General features: G+C 29.4%; 1 protein-coding gene across 1 annotated transcript; it reads left to right on the forward strand.

Annotated features, from left to right (window-relative positions):
• The first annotated feature begins 4875 nt into the window (after positions 1-4875).
• Positions 4876-6923, forward strand: LOC130974020 (UDP-glucuronate 4-epimerase 6). Its single transcript, XM_057898740.1, has one exon. It carries the CDS (start codon positions 5112-5114, stop codon positions 6486-6488), a length of 1377 nt encoding a protein of 458 aa, XP_057754723.1. The 5' UTR covers positions 4876-5111; the 3' UTR covers positions 6489-6923.
• The last annotated feature ends 16715 nt before the right edge of the window (positions 6924-23638 follow it).

A 23638-nucleotide genomic window follows, 5' to 3' on the forward strand; every position in this document is an offset into this window, starting at 1 on the left:
CGCGATTATGTTTCCTGGGTTATCACTCGCGTTGAAGTCATACGGCGAGTGAGTCTTCTTCTCGTCTCCTCTTGAGGAGTGTGGCTTGTCTCCGATGGTCTTCTCTGACTCTGTCACCATGGTTTCTCAAGTCGTCCTCTATTCTGTGTGTTTCTCAGGTTAGGCTCTGATACCATAATAAAAAATAATAATTAGCCTGTCTTGTCTTTAATACAAACTTGAGTTAAACCCCAAAATAGTCCATGAGATTGGCGTTTTGCACTGAAATCGTCCCTGAGATTCCAATTGCACCAATTACGTCCCTGAGATTGAAAAAAATACACCATAGTAGTCCCTGACCCATTTTCCATTAACGACGTGATGACATGGCATGATGACGTGGACTGTAAGCGACACGTGTCACTTTATGATTTGGCCACGTGTAATGGTAGGATGATGTTGTGACCAGTGACACGTGGCATGCTGACGTGGATAGTTGTGCCACGTGTCACAATGTTATTTGGCCATGTGTTTGGTTGTGCCACGTGTCGCAACAGTATTCGTCCACGTGTCATGCATTATGTCATCGTTGTATGTGCACCAAATTAGTCCCTCACTTTGCATTAAGTGACTCATTTTAGTCCCTGAAATTGAATGTCGTGCACCAAACTAGTCCCTTCACCAATTTTTTCTCATTTTTTTTAAATTTAAAATTTTAATATCTTGGATACACTAATTTCAATTCTATTTTTTCATATATCGTTTAAATACAAGAGCTTTTATAAAAAATTTTAAGATTTTAGTTTTAATTATATAATTTTTTTAATAATTTAATATTGGTAAATTTTGTAATATATAAGTATGTTATTATAAAAAATAATTATATGATTGATTATACACATTTTTTTCATAAAAAAATATGTGTTTTTAACAAGAAATTAATAATTAAAATAAATATTTTTTTCTTATGAAATACATGTTTTCGTTATGTATAAATGAGCTAGATTGAAGGCACTTCAACCACCCTCACTACCACTTTTGATCTCTGCAATCTAGACGAAAGAGGTCGGAGATGATAATGAGGGAAGCTTGAAATGCCTTCACGTCAACTCCAAAACGGTGGCTATTAGAGGTATCCGCAAGAAAAAAAATATTTTATAAAAGTACTGAAAAAGGTTGGAGATGGTAGTGAAGGTGCTTGAAAAGCCTTCACTTTAACTCCAAGTCCGCGAATAGGGTATTCGCAAGAGAAAAAATATTTTATAAAAACACTTTTATTTGAAGAACGTGTGAAAAAATAGAATTGAAATTAATGCATTCAAAAATATTGAGAATTTTGAATTTATGGAAAAAAATGAGAAAAAATTGATGAAGGGACTAGTTTGGTGCACGACATTCAATTTCAGGGGTTAAAATGAGTCACTTAATGCAAAGTGAGGGACTAATTTGGTGCATATACAACGATGGCATAATGCATGACACGTGGACGAATACTGTTGCGACACGTGGCACAATTTGACACGTGGCCAAATAACATTGTGACACGTGGCACAACTATCCACATCAGCGTGCCACGTGTCATTAGTCACCACATCATCCTAGCATTACACGTGGCCAAATCATAAAGTGACACGTGTCACTTACAGTCCATGTCATCATGCCATGTCATCACGTCGTTAATGAAAAATGGGTCAGGGACTACTATGGTACATTTTTTTCAATCTCAGGGACGTAATTGGTGCAATTAGAATCTCAGAAACGATTTCAGTGCAATACACCAATTTCAGGGACCATTTTGAGTTTAACTCTACAAACTTTTATATATATATATATATATATATATATATATATATATACATATGATAGATTGCTATATATATAAATAACCAAACTATCTAATTGATATTCTTATATATAATTTATGCTGATCGTTGTTATTTTAATATCAATCAAATATTAAAATATTATTATAATTTATTTTAATAAAATATCTTATATTTTATATATATTGTATTTTTATATCTTATAAAAATTTAAAATTCGTGTATTTATATATCTTATATCATATTATATCGTATTTCGTGTTTATATCAGTGTCCGCATATTCTATGTTGTTGTTGAATTGGAATGTTCAATTCAATTTGATTTTAAGAGAGACTAACGTAGATGCAGATTTTCTTGCCAAATAATAATGGCTTGATCGGTGGGAACTGGGAAGAGCTCAATACTGGCCTTCGGAAGAAACAGCTGCTTAAGGCTCTGTTTGTTTTTTCGACTTTTTGCTTTCTTTGTATTTTCAGATACCAAAACAAAAATTAGCACCGCTTAAAATTGGTAGTACAATCGGCTAATGGCTATATCTTTATACCTTTAAATATTTGTTAAATTTTTTAAAATATAATTGGCGGGTAATTAGAATTAGACATATATAGAAATAGAATAAAAATGAAATTTTTCTAAAGAATATATGCATTGTTAAAAAAAAAAAAGGAAACAAATATTATATGAAAGAATGAACCAAAAGCAATTATGAAAAAAACTAGATGCATAATAAGTAGTAGTTATCTTAGAAATGCACTAGTATAAAAAAGTGAATAGGGATATTTTTAAAATTTTAACTAAATTCTAAATGACTTCAATACATCATATATAATAAATTTTAATTAAAAAAATTGAGAAGGACTAAATTTTTTTAGTGATTTTTTATATTTATTTTTTTTTAATTTCATCTCTTAAATTTTAATTGTACTATAATGATCTTTTAGATTGAGTTTTAAATACTATTGTGGTCATTGAACCTCTTTTCAACATGACTTGGTAAATACAATAATGATGTGACACTCTTTTATTATGCTAAATTAGACAATAGCTATATGACCTCAAATTTTATATTATGATCCAATTTTGTTCCTATCCTTTTATAAAATCTCTAAATTATTCATTCTTATTTGTTCTTGTATTTTTCTTCTTCCTCTCACTCCAATATTATTCTTCGCCTACAATTTCTTTTAAAGGCTTGATAGGAGGTGACAATAAATAATAATAATGATTGATAAAATTGTGAAAGAATTGAAAAAAAAAATTTATTGGTTATTGATTGATTAAATTATATTGAATTGAATTGTAAATTATAAAGGTAAAACTAAATATATACAGAACTTATTTTTATAAAAGATAAAAATAAATAAAGATAAGATAAAATAAAACAAATAAAGATAAGATAAAGATAAGATAATAATAAAGACTAACCTTTTTATTATTGTTGTCATGTGTTAAGGTGGAAGAGTAGTTTAATATGCCCCGCAAACTGGTGGATGGAAGATGTCAATAATCTACAGTTTGGATAAGTTTCGATGAAATTGTTGAGGAAGACGCGTCTGATGTGGTGACGAGAGATGCGTGCGGCGGAGCTAGAGCTGCCGACGGCAAAAATATAAAAGGAGATGCTGTGCATGAGTAGCGATCTAAAAAAAGAAAAAATAAACGCGTAAAACGCAATAAGATTGGCGCGTATGGCGCAATAAGAGTGTAGATGAAATTGCTAAAATAGAATGCAGATTGAACTGCTGAAATAGAATGCAGACATCACTGCTGAAACAAAATGCAGGACTATTCCATGAATGATAGTTGTTTTATGTTAGAACAGGGTAACCAAGACCGACTATTCCATAAATAACAGTTGTTTTATGTTAGAACAAGGTAACCAAGACTGATATTAGATTTTTACTTGGATGTATGCAATAGAGATTGGTTGGATTCTGAGCTAAATTCGAAGATTGATTATTCATTGTGGGAGGAGGTTGAAAAAAAAAAGCTGTCCCCAAAAAGATGATAGCTTATGTGGCTCTGATACCATGATAAAATTGTGAAAGAATAGGAAAAGAAAAGATGAAGAAATTGTTATTGATTGTTAATTGTAGGAGTGTTATCGGTTTGGTTTGGTTCGATTTTGGACAAAAAACCAACCGAATCGATATACGAACTGATATGTTCGATTACAGCAACCGAATTGAATCGAACCAAACCAACAGTGGTTTGGTTCGGTCGATTTTTTCGAATCACAATAAATAATTAGATGTTCAAAATAGTCAATAAATTAAAATAATAAGAGTAAAACATTGAAATGGTCAGGGGTTTAGGATTTTTGTTGTTAGGTTAAAGGTTAAAATGGTCAAAAACATTAAAATGTATGCATGTCTTCGGTTCGATTTTTATCGAGCCAACAAAAAACCAAACCGAACCGATCGGTTTTGTCAGAAAAAAAAACGATTTTTTTGGTTTTTAAGTCGGTTGTTATAATTTTTGATTCGGTTTTGCGATAATTTTCTGTCCGGTTTGGTAACTTACACCTCTAGTTGACTGATTGAATGGTATTAAATTGAATTGTAAATTATGAAGGTAAAAACTAAATATATATAGAGCATTGATCTATGAAATATAAAAACAAATAAAAATAAGATAAGAACAAATAAAGATAAGATAAAGATAATATAATAATAAAGACTAAAATTGTAAATAAATTTATGGGCTAAAATTTTTTTTTATTGTTGTCATAAATTAAAATGAAAGAGTAGTTAGCAATGATAATACATGGAAAATTAATTAAAATACAAACAAATTCTAACTAAAAGGTTTTTTATTTTAATCTTAGAAACAATAAACATATTTTCATACATTATATTAAAACAAAAAACAAAAAATTATATTTCATAACGATATTTTTTAAATACATGAACACCATCACTTTCCATCAATGTGACAAGAGTTTTTAATATAAAAAAATTAAATTAAAAGTTAAAATAAAAAAATAAAATTAAGAAAGTGGTCTCCAACCAACACCAACCCAAGAAAACTCTCACTTCTCCTCTCTCTCCTTCCCTCCCACTCCTTTATATTGATCCTTGACACCCCCTCGAAGCTTCAGGGCTCAACCTCAAAAAAACACACACGAAAGCTCTCACCAAAAAAGAAAAACATACAGAAAAGAGAAAAAAAAACTCAATACACACTTATTTGAGTAGTTGCAGCCCTTCTTCATCAAAAACAGCACACAAGCATATAAATATACATAGCTGGAAAAATAGAATCACAGTAGTGACAGCATCAATAATCAAGAAAGAAAGAAAGAAAGAATGGCTTCTCCTCCAGATAAAAGCAAAACAATAAAGCTGGAAAGATACAACAGCTACATCCGAAGAGTAAACAGCACCAAACTTCTGAACGCTTCTTCCAAGCTTCTTTTCCGAGCAACAATTCTCGTAGCTCTTATCCTTGTATTTCTCTTCACCTTCAACTACCCTCCACTCAACTCATCTCCTTCTAGTAACAACAACAACAACAACCACCGCCACCGCTTGCTCTCCTCCGCTTTCGGCGGAGGAGGCGTGGGAGGCGCATCCTGGGAGAAGCAAGTCCGCCACTCCTCCACCCCACGCCGCCCCAACGGCATGTCGGTGCTGGTCACCGGCGCCGCAGGCTTCGTGGGGTCCCACTGCTCTCTCGCACTCAAGAAACGCGGCGACGGCGTCCTCGGCCTCGACAACTTCAACTCATACTACGATCCGTCGTTGAAGCGAGCACGCCAAGACCTCCTCTCAAAGCACCAAATCTTCATCGTCGAAGGTGATCTAAACGACACGCCGTTGCTCAAGAAACTCTTCGATGTCGTTCCATTCACACACATTCTCCACCTTGCCGCACAGGCTGGCGTCCGTTACGCCATGCAGAACCCCCAATCCTACGTGGCATCCAACATCGCCGGCTTCGTCAACCTTCTAGAAGTAGCGAAAGCCGCGAACCCCCAACCGTCAATAGTGTGGGCCTCTTCCAGTTCCGTGTACGGACTCAACACACAGAACCCTTTCTCGGAGCTTCACCGCACCGACCAACCGGCGAGCCTCTACGCCGCCACGAAGAAAGCCGGAGAGGAAATAGCTCACACTTATAACCATATCTACGGTCTTTCCCTCACCGGGCTGAGATTCTTCACGGTGTACGGACCTTGGGGGAGACCAGACATGGCGTACTTCTTTTTCACGAAGGACATTCTTCAAGGGAAGGGGATCGATGTTTACCAGACGCAGGACGGGAAGGAGGTGGCGCGTGATTTCACGTACATCGATGACGTGGTGAAGGGGTGCGTGGGGGCGCTGGATACGGCGGAGAAGAGCACCGGAAGCGGGGGGAAGAAGAGGGGACCGGCGCAGCTGAGGATCTATAATTTGGGGAACACGTCACCGGTGCCGGTGGGGAAGTTAGTTGGGATATTGGAGAGTCTGTTGAATGTGAAGGCGAAGAAGCACGTGATTAAGATGCCACGAAACGGCGACGTTCCATACACGCACGCTAACGTCAGCCTGGCGTTTAGGGATTTCGGGTATAAGCCAACCACGGATCTCGCCTCTGGTTTGAGGAAGTTCGTGAAGTGGTACGTTGGCTATTATGGGATCCAGCCAAGGGTAAAAAAGGAAATTCCCAACGCTAGTGAGCAACCCGAGGATTCCGCTTGATTGTTACCATCATCACATGCTCTCTCTCTTTCGCTTCGGTGCTCGTCTACTACTACTAATCTTATTTAGTTTCTTTTTTGTTGAACTGTTATTTATTTTTTGTTAATTATAATTAATATGAATAATATTATTAGTATTGCTGTGGTCCACGTCCACATATGGGGATGGTGGAATGTAGAATTTATAGATATATATGAATCTGGCATAGGAAAAAAAAGAAGAAGAAATGGGAGAGGGGTAAGTGGGAAGTGTAGATCTGTGAGCTGGGAGGAGGAGGTTGCAATAATGGTGGGTGGGGTCTGCCAACAAAGGTTGTAGACCTCTCACCCCTTTTCTTTTTTTTTTTTCTTTTTTATATTGTATTTCCAAGGAAAGAAATTGTGTAAAAGGAAAAGAAACTGTTGTTGAATTGAACAAATTATATATATTGTGACATCAAGAACTCTTTTTTTTTTTTTTTACTCTGTCTCTTTCCCTTTTCCTGCCTTTATTATTGTGATTATTTTTTAAATTTTGTTTGTTGTTGTTGTTTTATTTACTTTCTGTATTTAATTAGTTTACCTTTTGCTCATGATTGGGACTTACTTTATCTGTTTCTAGATTACTACTCATTACTTTCAGCTTTTGGAGATGCCTTCAATGATAATTGTGCCACCCTAGCATACTACTACTACTACTAAGCTTCATTTGTGCCTCCAATATTTGTTAATGTGGAAATTTGATATATTTATAATTCAATATATTTGAATTAAAAAGTGTTTAAATATATCAAATGTTGAAATAGTAAATAGAATGATGTTATATCTATAAGTGTTTTTGTAGTGAAGAATTGATATTAGTCTAACAAAAAAACGTATGCATGCATTATTATTATTTTTTTTTCGTTTATTCAGTACACAAATTTTTTAGAGAGCACATAAATTTATTGACATAATATATAAATTTTGATACATAGCAAAAATTTTATCAATATAACATAAAAAATTTTATATATAATACAAAAAAAAATTTTATCTATCATATAAACTTTTGTCACGAATATAATTTATTGATTGGATAAGTCAATATTTTAAATATGTGGTCTTTTAAATATTTTTATACTTACATAAAAAAACTTCTGTGTTGTATGTAAAAAAATTTTTTTTGCTATATACTAAAATTTCTGTGTTATATGTATATTATTAATTGGGTGTTAATATTTTAAATATGTAGTCTTTTAAAAATTTATGTATTGTATATCAAATTTTATGTGTAGTATATTAAAATTTTTATGTTGTATTTTGTTGATTGAGTATTAATGTTTCTTATCATGTAGTCATTTAAAAATTGTTGTATTGTGCATCAAAATATTTTGTGTTATAAATTAATATATGTCCTTTAATTTTTCGAATATATTGGAGAAGAAGAAAATGAAGAAGACAATGATAATGATGATGATGATGATATTAAAGAAGGTTAAAAAAAAGAGAATAAGAAATCAAACAAGAGAAGAAGAAATGATATATATATATATACACACATTTAAAAAAACGTACTATAATTTAGTTTAAAAAAATTTAGATGTCTAGTTTTATTATAGTAAATATTATAAAATTAAAAATGTAGAAGAATATTTTTTTGTGGGCTTAAGTATTATGTTAATTTTTATAGTTTTATTAAATTTTAATTAGATTTTATAGTTAAAAATTTGTAATTGAATTCTTATATTATAGAAAAAAATAATACTCTCTTATCCTACAAAATATCTAAATAACACTTTCCTTCCTCTTATTTTTAAAATGTATATTTTCTTTTTTTTTTTCAGAATTAAATAACATATATTATAGATTTATAGTTTATTTGATTAAAATACTCTTTAATAATTACTTTTATATATACATTAGTGATAATTATTTTATTGTTTCAATAAAAAATAATAAAAATATATACTTATTATTATTGTAATAGTTTTTATTTATTTTAAATATTTTAATTTGTTATAAATTATTTAATTCAAAATTTTTTATATATTTCATGATTAATAAAAAATATTTAAAATAGTTAAAATTTATTACATTAATAGTAATATATTTTATATTATCACTAAATTATCATAGTAGTAAAAATAATAATATAAAATATATTTATTATTATAATATCTTTTATTTATTTTTAATTTTTTATCATTAATTATGAAATATATTTTATATTATGTAATTTTAATAATAATATATTTATCATTAAAATAATGAATTTTATTTATTTTTAATATTTTATCATTAATCATGACAATATAAAAATTTTAAATTAAATATTTTGTAATGAATTAAAATATTAAAATAAATTAAATTTATTATATTAATAATAAATATACATTTTATATTATTATTACGAATATATATATATATATATATATATATATATATATATATATATATATATATATATATATATATATAAAGTTCAACAATATTACATATACATAAAAAATTATTAAATTAATTATTTATATAGAATATTCACCAGAATATAAAATATATATTAAAAATATATAATATAATATATACATATATACAAACATATAATGACTATTAATGTATATACTATTGTTGTAAGGTCAATAGGGCAAAAATTAATTACTTTGGTACAAGTAAATGGCATAAATTGATGGTTAGTGGCGTAAACATTAACCATATATGCCAATTAGAAATAGAAATGAATGAGAGGTGATAAGTAGTTTCACCAGCAGTGTGCTCCAAATAACTCCAAATACTACATTATAAAAATCTACTTTTCGTATCGTAATCCTTTTCAGAGGTTGGATTTTACCTGTCGCTATTTATGGCATTTAAGATAACATTTCTGTGATTTTTCCTTTGTTGATAAACAACTTTATGATTATTAAATTAAATTATTCTATTAGTTTCTAAACTTGATTAAATTTATAATTAAATTTTTATAATTTAAAAGTTTTTAATTAATATTTACATTATTTTAAATTTTGTAATTTTTTTATTAAAAATAATAAAATTAATAGAATATTTAAAAAATGAAAAAATGTTTGTTTAAGTTTAGAAATTTAATCCTTAAATATGAGTTTTTTTCTTTCATAATTTAGAGAAAAATGATTTGTTAATTTTAATATTTTTTATACAACAATAATCTAATTTACAAAATTTAATAGTATAAGAATTCAATTAAAAATTTTTAAATTATAAAAATTTAATTAACTCTGCCTATGTTACACTTGCGGTACATAGCCGGTCCCAAGCCCGGATAAAGGAGGAGGGTTGTGTTAGGTCTTCGGCAACCAACATAAAAATATAGCCGAACCCCCATGACATGAATCAAAGACATTATTGCACTAAAGCTAGGTCGTTGCCCGGAAGCAACGCGCCGTATGGCTCGAGTACGGTGTCGAAGCAAGAGCCGCTGCATCGGTGCCCGGATGTAGTGTTAAATGAGCAAGGGTTCTCGCATTTTCGTGAACAGACGAGGGTAAATAAGCTAGTTCACAAAGAAAAAGATAAAGGTCGAAGCGACAGAAGGTTGAGATTTGGGACATGGAACATAGGTACTCTAACAGGAAAGTCCATGGAGGTGGTAGACACCATGACAAGGAGGAAGATTAACATTATGTGCCTACAAGAAACGAAATGGGTTGGTGCAAAGGCTAGGGAGTTGGATACTTCTGGTTTCAAACTTTGGTATACAGGAAATGTGAAGAATAGGAATGGGGTTGGAATAATTGTGGATAAGCAGTGGAAGAAGGACGTAGTGGATGTCAAGAGGGTGGGAGATCGGATCATCTCTATCAAACTTGTGGTGGAGGGAGGTGCTTTCCATGTGATTAGTGCCTATGCACCGCAAGTGGGTTCGGACGAACAACACAAGATAAGGTTTTGGGAGGATCTAGAGAGTTTGGTTCAAGGCATACCTTTGGGAGATAAGATTTTCTTAGGAGGAGATTTAAATGGCCATGTTGAGAGAGAAGTGACTGGATATGGGAGTATTCACGGAGGCCATGGTTTCGGGGTAATCAATGCCGAGGGTAAAACTATTTTGGACTTTTCCTCAACTTTTGATCTTCTCATCGCAAATACATGTTTTAAAAAGAGAGACGAACATCTTATAACCTATAAGAGTGGCATGACAAGCTCTCAAATCGACTTCTTCTTGTTGAGGAGAGTCGACTGGAAATTTTGCATTAACTGTAAAATTATCCCGGGAGAGAGTTTGACAACACAATATAGGGTGCTCGTCATGGATTTTCGCGTTGAGCAAAAGTTGAGGAAAAGACATCATACGAAGAACCCAAGGACGAGGTGGTGGCGGATGAAAGGTGAGGAACAAAGAAGCTTCCTAAGACGGGTAGGAAAAGAGGCAAAGTGGGATGGGAATGGAAGCGCGGAAGAGATGTGGAGGGAGATGGCAGAAGTTATTAGAAGAACAGCAAAAGAAAGTTTTGGTGAATCTAAAGGAATAGGACCAAGAGACAAGGAGTCCTGGTGGTGGAATGCGAGTATACAAGAAAAGATAAAGATAAAAAGGGAATGCTTTAAAGAGTGGTCTTTATGCCGCAATGCAGATAACTGGGAAAAATATATGGCGGCTAAGAAAGAGACAAAAGTGGCTGTAAGTGAAGCAAGGACAAGAGCATATGAGGGTCTATACCAGTCTTTGGGCACGAAAGAAGGAGAAAAATGTATATATAGAATCGCAAAGAGTCGGGAAAGAAGAACGAGAGATTTGGATCAGGTTAAGTGCATAAAGGATAAGGATGGAGAGGTGTTGGCTCAAGAGGAGAAGATTAATGAAAGGTGGAAGAGCTACTTCTACGAGTTATTTAATGAGGGACAGAAGACTCTTCCGAGCCTTGGTCGATTATGCACAAGGGAAGAAGATCAAAACTTTGACTACTATCGAAGGATTCGAGACTTCGAGGTAAAAGAGGCTCTAAAGCAGATGAAAAATGGCAGGGCAGTAGGACCTGATAATATCCCGATTGAGGTTTGGAAGGGTCTTGGAGGAAAAGGCATCAACTAGTTAACCAAGCTTTTTAATGAGATTTTAAGGTCAAAGAAGATGCCTGATGAGTGGAGAAAGAGCACCTTGGTACCTATCTACAAGAATAAGGGGGATATACAAAGTTGCGGAAACTATAGAGGGATTAAGCTTATGAGTCATACTATGAAGTTATGGGAAAGGGTGATAGAACGGAGGCTGAGAAAAGAGACACAAGTAACAGAGAACCAATTTGGATTTATGCCAGGCAGATCTACCACTGAAGCGATATACCTATTAAGAAGGATGATGGAGAGGTATCGTAGTAATAAAAGGGATCTGCACATGGTGTTTATTGATTTGGAAAAAGCGTATGATAGGGTACCAAGGGAGGTCTTATGGAAGGTTTTAGAAAAGAGGAGAGTAAGGATCGCATATATTCGGACAATCAAAGACATGTATGATGGGGCCACAACTAGTGTGAAGACTCAAGGTGGTGTGACAGAAGAATTCCCTATTGGTATAGGATTACACCAGGGATCATCCTTAAGTCCATACATTTTCACATTAGTCTTGGAAGTACTCACAGAGCACATCCAAGAGCCTGTGCCATGGTGCATGCTTTTTGCCGATGATATCGTCCTTATGGGAAAGTCAAGGGAAGACTTAAATAAGAAGTTGGAGTTATGGAGAGAAGCTCTAGAAGTGTATGGTCTGCGCATAAGCCGTAACAAGACGGAATATATGGAATGTAAATTCAGTCTGAGAAGGGAAAACTCCAATATAGAGGTGAAGATTGGAGAAAACATCCTACGAAAAGTTAAAAGTTTTAAGTATCTTGGGTGCATCATACAGGATAATGGAGAGATTGAACAGGATGTAAATCATAGGATCCAAGCAGGTTGGTCAAAATGGCGGAGTGCATCTGGTTTTATATGCGACAAAAAAGTGCCTTTAAAACTTAAAGGTAAATTCTATCGCACCGCTATAAGACCGGCTATGCTGTATGGTACGGAGTGTTGGGCGGCTAAAGGGGAGCACGAACATAAGCTGAGTGTGGCAGAGATGAAGATGTTGAGATGGATGAGTGGTCATACGCGATTGGATAAAATAAGGAATGAAGATATAAGGGAGAGAGTTGGAGTAGCACCCATTGTGGAAAAGATGGTTGAATCGCGTCTCAGGTGGTTTGGACATGTGGGAAGAAGACCGATAGAACATCCAGTCAGGAAGGTGGATGAGATGGAAGATGGACAAAGAGCGAAAGGCAGAGGAAGACCTAAGAAGACCATCCGTGAGGTGGTCAAACGAGATCTACATGTAAACGGTCTCTCTGTAAACATGATACATGACAGAGCACAATGACGTCGTTTGATTCATGTAACCGACCCCACTTAGTGGGACAAGGCTTTGTTGTTGTTGTTGTTGTATAAAAATTTAATTACAAATTTGGTTAAATTATAAAAATTAATAAAGTACTTTAATCTTCTTCTTCTTATTATTATTATTATTATTATTAGTATTATTATTATTCCCTAAACAAGAAAGATGAAAGGGAAAAACTCGTATCATATATGATTTTATGTTTATTTAGTTTAATTTTCAACAAGATTAGAGTTAAAGCATATAACAACTCTAATATGATTTTCTCTATGTTTTAAAGAAAATTAATTTGTTAAGATTTAATTATTTTATGATAAATTTTATTCAAGATTTATTTATCTAATAGGATATTAAAAATTTAATCGAAAGCAATAAATGAATAAATAATTTTAATTTTTTTTTTGCAAATAAAAGTTTGTTATAATTTTTTTTTATTGTAAATTGTAAATGGAAGGATTATCCCGTTAATGTAAAAGCAAAAGGCATGGTCCCTTGGAAGTTTCTGGCAGCAGACAGGGTTGTAGTCGAAGACTTGTAAACGCGTGAAAAATAAATAAATAAATAAAATGAAAAGAAAAAAAAAAGAAAAAAGAGAATAATTATTATTATTATTATTATTATCTGCAAAAAAAGCTCACAAGGCCGCTTAGTTGTAATATACATGGAAGGTTAAATATGCACTTAAGTCAAGATTTGGGTACGCTGATTTATTAATTATTAGGATGGTCTATTTCCTTCACTTTCATGTTCTGTATATTTAATTATTTAGTATTCTTTTATTATTTTTTTATTTCTCCGTCATGAACCAAATTAAGAAGTGATGATGCGTATCTACAATACATATGCCGCGGAATCAATTACTTCTTTCTATTTTAAAAGTGTTTATTTTTAAAGTTTTATGTAATGACATGTAGATATATATTAATTTTAAAAAAGTTTAGAATAAAAATAAATATAAACATATAGTTAAATGTTATAGAACAAATTTTGACGGTAAAAAATAAACCATTTTGATAAAGATGTTTAAAATATTTTTTTAATTTTTATTAATTAAAATTTAATACATATAATCGATTAAATTATATTATTTTTATTAAAATTAGATCAGACAAATTAGTTTGGCAAAAAAAATCGATAAACAAAACTTTAAATCAATCTAAATTAATATTCTTTTATAAAAAATGACTACGATAATTTTATTATAGAAAATTATTAAAATATTTTTATTATATATATTTTTTAATTTTAAAAACCTTAAATTCTAATCCTATAACGACACAGAGAAAAGAAAAGAACTAAAATTTAGGATTCTCAATATATATATATATATATATATATATATATATATATATATATATAATAAAAATATTTTAGTCATTTTTTATAATAAAAATATTGTAACTATTTTTTATAAAAAATATTAATTTAAATAAGTTCAATATGTAATTTATCAATTTTTTGGTCAAATTAATTTATCTGATATAATTTTAATAAAAAAAATATAATTTAATAAATTATATGTATTAAATTTTAATTATTTAAAAATATATTAAAAAAATATTTTAAACATTTTTATCTAAATAGCTCCGGTAAAAATTAACTATAATTTATCTTTTATATCTTTTGTTTGCGGTCATTAAATTAGAATAAATACATAATATTAAATTAAATAAATTTTAGATTAGTATCTCTTAAATATTATTCTTATTTAATATCTTAAGAATGATAGTGATGCACATCTAGATTAAAATTCATATGCCGCGGAATCAATTATATTGATTGATTATTATAGTAATGTGATTTGTCAATGCATGACCCAATTTGCCTTGGAATTTCGTACATTCTTTCTTGCAACGAAATCAAAGGCAAATTAATCAATACTATAAAAACAAAATAAAACACCGACACGCTGTTTTGTTGTATTATAGCTGGTCATATTAAGAATGAAATTGCTTTTATTCAAGTAATAATAAATAATCCCGGAAGTGCACAAGCAACTATGGTTAATTATGTTTAGAGCACCCAAAAGAATTTGGATCTTAAACTTAAAAATAGAAAATAAGGTAACGTTTGTTTTGAAACATTGAGACAGAGACTGAGAGATTAAAATTTAATATCATGTTTGTTGGTTTAGAGATTGATACTAAAATTTATTTCTATTCATAAAATTTTAGTATTTTAATATTTCCAAAAAATAAGGATACAGGAGATTGAAATTTTTAGAGACAGAGACTGAAATTTTAATAACATTTTATATTAAAAACACTCTCATTTTAATTAATTAATTCTAATTTTACTTTTTGTACAAATTAAATTAAAATTTTATTTTTATTTTAATTTTTACCTCCTACTTTATACCAAATAGAATACTAAAATTGTCACACAAAAAAAAATACTAAAATTTATTTCTATCTCTTAATTTCTATCTCAATTTTTCAATTTCTATCTCTCCACCAAACACTATCTAAAAAACAAACTAATATTGACTGTTCACACTAACTCGACACAGGTAGCTATTTCCGTTGCATTAATTGAGGACTTGCCCCACGTTGTCTCACAAGCTTCATTCTGGGTAAAACTAAACAAACTCATCTTTGCATTTATTTTCACATGCTCGTATTTTTGGTTGTGCGCTAGTTCGATACGTCAAAGATTAATATATTACGAATTAAAATTTTATTAAAAAATTTATTATTAATCAATTATTTATTATTTATATAATATGATATTCGAATTTTAATATTTATTTAGAAAATAATAATATTAAAAAAAGTAAGAATTTGCTATATTTAATACCGTCCTACTATACATTAATTTTTTTTTTGGCAATAAGTCTAAATAAATTAATTCTAACCTAATAAAATTCACTTACATAATGTACACGTGAAATTATGCTATTCTTTTTCACGTTTTTCCTCTAACATTTGTATTTTGCACTCCTCTTCTTCCTCCTCTTTCTTCTTTGCATGCTTTCTTTTTTTCTTCGCGTGTCTCCTTTTTCTTTTTTTTTATGTATTTTATCTTCATCGTCGTTCTTTTTATTGTTGCTGGTGTTGCTGTATTTTTTTCTTCTTCTTTCTATATATTGATTTTATAACATTATATATTTTTTTTATTTGATTCTTTTCTCCAAAAAAAAAATTATAAAAAATAATGAAATAAGAAGATGAAGAAGAAGAAATAGCAGAAGATGAAGAGGATGAAAAGAAAGAGTTTTAAATTATGCATAATTTATTAGAATAAAAATACACCGAAATTTTTTAACAGTAACACATAAATTTTTTAATTTTTACACCAAAATTTTGCTACAAATGTATGAAAATATTTTCTTTAATGCATTTTTTTCTTCTTTTGTTTATTTATTTCTTTATTTTAGTTGAATGAATGTAGGTGCATCCTCTTTCAAATAATTTTGCAGCATTATGTGTTTTTTCTTCTTCTTTGTTTAATTTTTTTATTTTATTTTTATTAAGAGAGTAAAATAATATGAGTTTAAAAAGACATACATAAAATGATACCAGAAGTATTAGAACAAAATTCTATGATTTGTTACAAAAATTGATGATCAAAATTTCTAATAAATGAACAAAAACAGTTGCAAATCACTCAAATATATACAAAATAACATTAGAAGCACAATAATAATATTCTGTTGTCTAATTATAGCATAAAGAAGACAACAGCACTAAATACACCAAAAAACAAACAAAAACATATCAAAACACAAACTAAAATACACCCTATTATTTTTTTATTAGACAATGTAAGTTCAAAAGGCATGCAACTCAATGAAACATGCATAAATTTTTTTCTTTTTTTTTGTTTGTTTATTTCTTTTTTCTTTTAGTTGAATGAATGTAGGTTCATCTATTTTTAAGTAATTTTATAGTATTATGTATTTCTTTTTCTTTTTGATTTATTTTTTTATTATTATTAAGAGAGTAAAATAAGAAGAAACCTGAGAAGATAAAATAAGAAGAAAAAGATGAATAAGAAAAAAAAAATAATGATGATGATGAAAAAAAAAGAAGAAATAGTAAAAAATGAAGAGGAGAAAAAAAAAGAATTTTAAATGATGTAAAATTTATCAGAATACAAATACACTAAAATTTTTTAACAATAACACATAAATATCTTAATTTTTACACCAAAATTTTATTATAAATACACAAAAATATTTTTTTTAATACTATATTTTTTTAATTTCTTTTTTTTTAGTTAAATAAATATGAATTTATTCTCTGCTTAATAAATTTGTAGTATTATATATTTCTTATTTTTCTTTATTTTTAAATACGCATACACATCTCAAATGCTATAACATAAAAATCTGTAAATTAAAAATGCTAATCGGATATTATATATTTAGGATAGGATAAAAATTACAAAATATATATCCTTAATTTTTTAATTTAAAAATTTAAATTATTAATATTTTAAATCAAATATTTAATTAACTATACAAATATAATAATACAAATATATAATATTATAATTAAATCGTTACAATAATACACATGTCCCAAATACATTAACATTAAATTTATTATGCATATATTTTGGATACTGATTTATGTATAACTAGTTTATATATAACTTCGCAGTTATGTCATATATATCTCGGATATATTTTTGTTTAACCTTCTATCATATTTTAAATACACAGTATTCGATTTATATTTTTAAAGAATTTTTTGTCACAGTATCCAAAATGTGTACATATATTTAAAATTATAAATTATATACCTATTATATATATCGATAAATATTTATTTATTTAATTTAAATAAAAATTTAATTATATATATATATATATATATATATATATATGTTGATTTATAAATTTTCTCGAATTTGATATTTGATTATTAAAGCAATATAATATGATTATACTATATTAGATTAATAAAATTTATCATCAATAAAAAAAATACTAAATAATTATTAAAATTTATTATTTTTGTTATTAATTAATTATTAATATTTAAAAGTATAAAATAAAATATATTTTTAAATTATTAAATTAATAATTAAATAATAATAAAAAATAATCAATTCTAATAACTTTTAATATTTGTCATAAAAAAATGATTTGACATTCTAAATTATTAAGATGAGGCCTGTTACACATATAAGTCTTTTTGTCTTACAAGTTTTACAAATTAGTACAAGCTCAACAAAAAACACGCATTACACTCCTACATTCAAAAATAAATAAACGCACGTTATTCAACCACTTTCTGTTTCCAAAACATGCTACTCACCATGCATTATAAACGACTTTTCTTCTTCTTCTTCTATGAAAATGAGTTTTTTGCCAAATTTAAAGATAATGGAACTTTAGAAATACACCAAAATGATTACAGAAATATACTCAAACAATTACAGAAATACACCCAAAAGATTACAAAAATACACCCAAATGGTTACGGGAATTCACCCAAACGATTATAGAAATACACCCAAAGGATTACATAAATACATCCAAAGGATTTTAGAAATACACCCAAAATTCGTTGAAGTACACCTTATGCATAATTCAGAACTCTTTCTCTTTCTTCTCCTCATCTTCTGCTGCTTCTTCTTTTTCAAAAACGATTTCAGAGTTTGATGTCAAAAAACAATGGAAATCGAGAATAACGAAGAAAGAAAATAGAGAGAAAAGCACGTAAATGAAGAAGGAAAAAGAGAAGGCAAAAAACGAAAGAAAAGAAGAAGAAGAAGAAGAAGAGGAAGAAGAACGTGCAAGAAGAAGAAGAAGAATAAGATGCAGTAAAAATGTGCAGTAATGGTTGAAGAAGGAGAAAGAAAAGGGAAAAAACGAAAGAAAAGAAGAAGAAGAAAAGGAAGAGGAAGAAGAACATGCAGCAAGAAGAAGAAGAAGGTGCAGTGAAAACGTGCAATAATGATTGAAAAATGAGAAAGAGAAGGCAAGAAACGAAAGAAAAGAAGAAGAAAAAGAAAAAGAAAAACGTGCGCAAAAAAAAGAAGATACACTTATAAAGACTTATATAAAAAAATGTTTGTACGTGGAGAATTTCTCTATTAAGATTCATATTTAAGTATAAATAATTATTTTCTGTATATAACAAGAAGATATAGCTTGGTCAATGGTTTGTAGTTGCAATATATATCTAAATGAAGAGAATCCTACTACACAACAAGAAGAATGCCGTATATACCAAAAATATTAATCCGCAAAAGTCCCAAACTTTGACCAAATGGAAGAAGAAGAAGAAGCAGATTACTCAGCATTTATTGAGACATAGGTGTCCCTCTTCACACTTTGAATTAAGACGCGTGGACTCAACAATATAGATATATATTGCCCTGCCAACTTGCATTTATCTTCTTCAATCATAGTACAGCTATGCTACATTTAGATCAGGATCACTTATATTCATATACTTATATATATGCACACACAACATTGCTCTACTTCAACCGGTGCGGTGTACCTATTTATATTCAAATTTCAAATAATAAACTTATGTAGAGGTGGTGTTCGCATTTATACTATTGATGGAAATAAAAAAAAATTGAATAAAATTTAAAATAGTTCTGATAATTACTTCGAAAGACAATGAGATTTTTAACAAAAAAAAAAAAAAATTCAATTCAGTTCTTGATAATTACTTTGAAAAGACAACGAGATTTTTGTGCTAAAAAAATTTCAGATTATTTTTTTTTTGACACAGGAGTTAATCAATTTTAAAAAAAATATCAAAAACTGAATTGGGTATTTTTTTTTTTTGAGCCTCATCTTTTGAGATAATTATTAAGGTCGAATGAAATATTCGCTCTAAAAAATTGGACATAATATTTTGTAAATTGAATATAAAATTGATATTGGAAATAATGAACATATTGTCTTAATTTAATGTAAAGTGCAAATTGATAAATTAAAGTCTCTATCATCGATATTTTTTTTGAAAGTTTATCTATAACCTAATAATCGTTCACTAATCTAAAAATATTCAGCTGCAGAGAATTGTGATTTAGTGCGGCACATCTCATTTTCTTACCCTAGGCCTCGTACTCTTTATTTCTGGCCCATCACTTATTATTGGTATTGCTACATATGAGGCTTCTCCACTTGGTTCTATTTCAGCAGCATCCACAATTAAACTCTGAGCTTCAATCCTTTTCTCTTCTTCACTTAGCAAGCTTGGATCAGAGTTTCTTAAAATTTAATCACACCAGATTCATGCTTAATTATAACTAAAATCTAAATAAAATATAAAAAATGCAATGATGAATACTTTTTAGGATTCATGGAAAATTTAATTATTCATGCACGACGAAGAATTTTGATTACTTTTTAGTATTGATGGAAAATTTAATTACCCTAATATATTGTGTGACATAAATTCTTAGTTCAAAACTTCAAATGTGGATTTTTACCCTAATATATTATAAGGCAAATTATAATTTTTATGAAATTACTTCTACTAACACTATAAAGGAGGCGGAAATTGGCGGCAATTTTGTTATGAATTAGCGACGGTTTTAAATCATCGCAAAATCAAATATCGGCGGTTAACCGGACTGCCATGGATATGGGCACCAGGATTAGATTTGGCAGCGGTTTTCAGCAACCGCTGGCATAACCGCTTCTAAATCAAAATTTCGCGACACACTAACAGAAAACTGCCACCGAATTTCACTGACACGATTTGCCTCATATTTACCGACAGTTTCTTAACCGCCGCAATTTTTATCGATATGTCTAAGTGGCGCACGTTTAGCGGCGGTTTTAAAACGGCCGCTAAATGCTAATGTAATTTCTGTTAGAGATGTCGGTGGTTACAAATCGCTACCAGATATAATAGTTTCTATAATCATTGAACCAAAATAGAGGCAATTTAAAACCGCCGCTATGTTAATAGAAATTAAAAAAAAGAATGGAAAAATTTGGGTCTTTCAAAAAACACGCCAAATTGGTTTAAAATATTATTCAATTATTTTTTATAATTCTTCTTATATTTTTTATTATTTTAAAGATTGAATATTTTCAACCTTAAAATCTAAACTTGTAGCAAAAACAAAATCAAAATATAAGCAAAACAGGAAATATATATATCCATCAAAATACGAACAAAAAGAAATCTCTTTCAAAGAGTTGCTCAGTCTAATTCAATAAAATGTTTGCTTCAATGCAACATATTTCCAATCCTAATATTCTACTTTTCACTATATCATTCCACGAAATGCATCCCTGCAGCGATGTCTGGTGGCAGCTCCTCACCCTGCCGTTGAAACAGATAAATAAGAGCACTCTCCATCGCCTTCATCTTTTTCTTCTCTGTTGCTGCCTCATCCTCCATCGCCTTCCTCTTCAACTTCTCGCCTTCCAGCTCTGCCTGCAGTTCAAGCAGCTTTCTTTGAGTCTTCTCTAGTTGGACTTCGTTGCCAGGTCCATGTGAATTTTGACCGAAGAGTTGACTAGGAGTCGGTCCAAAATCCACACCACGTACTCTACCCGGTTTTTTTCCCGAAAACCTGAGCAATGAAATCATTTTGAGACAACACCCTAGATGATTCATCATGTTGCTCAATCTCCTCAATTCTTTTCTACAAACACAAATTAGCAAATACAACAATTTTGTTGATGGGTCCATCTCATGTCAAGAACACACCAAACAATAACATAGGATGCCAACCACTATAACTAGCTGTAAGGGATAAATGAAACTCAATCATTCAAATTCTATCCCAACTGTTTCCAAATTATATCGAAGTTCAAAAAGTCTAGAAACATAACAGGTAAATTAGCAATGATAATTAAAGTAAGCTAAAATATGAATTGTAAAAGTCTCTTGGTCCATTTTAACATAGAATATCAAACCATTCATCAAAGAGGAACAAAAACAAAATAACATAAAAAAATAAAGTAGACTATTATCCTATTTGAGGTCATAACTTTATCGATAAAAATGTATTATACTTAAGTATCATATAAAATGTTAATATGATGCATAGTTAACATGTCATGAAATTGTAGTTGAACCACTAGATTGATTAATCATCAATTCTGATACTATTTTGTTGGGTCCTCGTAAAGAGTTTTCGACCACTAAAAAAATTATAAGAAGACACTACATTTAACTCAAAACCTTAAGGTAATATAAATTAATGGGCCTCTCATCTTATAAACTCCTCACTCTTTCTTACTTTTTTTTAATATAAGACTAATTTCATATACCTCACACTTATAACATTAACAATAACTTCGGAATAAAAATTGTTTTTAAACAAAAGAACTTCATCACTATTAAAGTTCACGACGAACTAGTACTGTGTATTCAAATGTTATAAGCGATGTATAATGAGGGCTGCCTAATATCAACTTAAATTATTATAAAATCAATATAAAATATACCTAGATATTATATTAATATATAATGTTTTAATAAAATATATTCTAACAACTACACTAACCCCAAACATTGCTAAATGCTGTAGTTACATCTACTATATTATATTATTATTATTATTCTACCAAATATAAAATTTCAATAACATTTTAACATGTATATTAGATAAATACCCATGATAATATTGCTTTAGATTAATGTTATCTTCTAAATTTTGGTAACATTCAATTGCAACATTTAGTGTTTTAAATAAATTGATAAAAATTTAGGATTTAAAGTTTTAAATTTAAAAAATTATAACTGAAATCAAATACTATTTAATTTAAAATAAAAATATTATAATTTGAATTTGTTAACTATTTGGTTTTCTTAAAAAAAAAACTAAATTTAAACAAATGAATAATCTAGCAAAATGTTAATAAGCATCACCAAGGAAAGGATAATTGAAAAGTGGAAATATTTTTGACACATCTACCCTTTCACACAGTGACAAATAAAACAAACTAATATATTAGGGAATGAAGTTATATGAAGGCACGAGTCATTTTTAGTATTATGTAGGATTTATCTTTGTATTATATAATTTGATATTGTAATATAAGTTATATATTTTTGTGTCTATAAGGTAGTGTTCGGTGGAGAGATAGAGACAGAGATTGAGAGATACAGACTAAGAGACAGAGATTGAAATAAATTTCAGTATTTTGTTTGGTGCGAAATGAAAGACAGGAATTGAAATAAGAATGAAATTCTAATTTAATTTGCACAAAAGATAAAATTGGAATTAATTAATTAAAATGATGGTATTTTAAATATAAAATATTATTAAAGTTTCAGTATCCATCTTTATAAAATGTTATTAAAATGTCCCTACTTTTTGGAAGTACTGAAATTTTGGAGACAAAAACAAAAATTTTAATATTAATCTGTAAATCAACAAACATAAGACTGAATTTCAGTCTCTCAATTTCTGTCTCATTATCTCAAAACAAACGCTATTTAAGTATACATGATTAAGCCTAGTGATCTATTTTATGCCTAATTGTATATTAATTAGTCAAATTAGATTATTAATTAGAACTTAATCTGGATATGGTGGATAGATTAAAATAATAAAAATGATAATTAGTGGATTTAAACGGAAGCACACCTTACCATCCATCATTACATGGATCTATGCCTAATATCAGAGAACTTTGTCCAATTAATAATGTAAGTCATGTAGCTTATATTATTCTATCTAATTTTATATTATGGTAGTGATTATTTAACTACCAAAGTCTTTGAATTCTTTCAGTTAAATGTCACATTTCTTTCTTTAATATAGATTGGTTATCAAAATTGACAAATAAGTTTATGTATATTAGGCAGCTTTAATTTTGTTCTCTAAAATTGGGATTGAAACCG

The sequence above is a fragment of the Arachis stenosperma genome, chromosome 4, assembly GCF_014773155.1.
Source record: "Arachis stenosperma cultivar V10309 chromosome 4, arast.V10309.gnm1.PFL2, whole genome shotgun sequence".
NCBI lineage: Eukaryota > Viridiplantae > Streptophyta > Magnoliopsida > Fabales > Fabaceae > Arachis > Arachis stenosperma.

Coding starts and splice junctions, on each gene's coding strand:
- LOC130974020 (XM_057898740.1), top strand. CDS start 5,112: ATGGCTTCTCCTCCAGATAAAAGCAAAACAATAAAGCTGGAAAGATAC.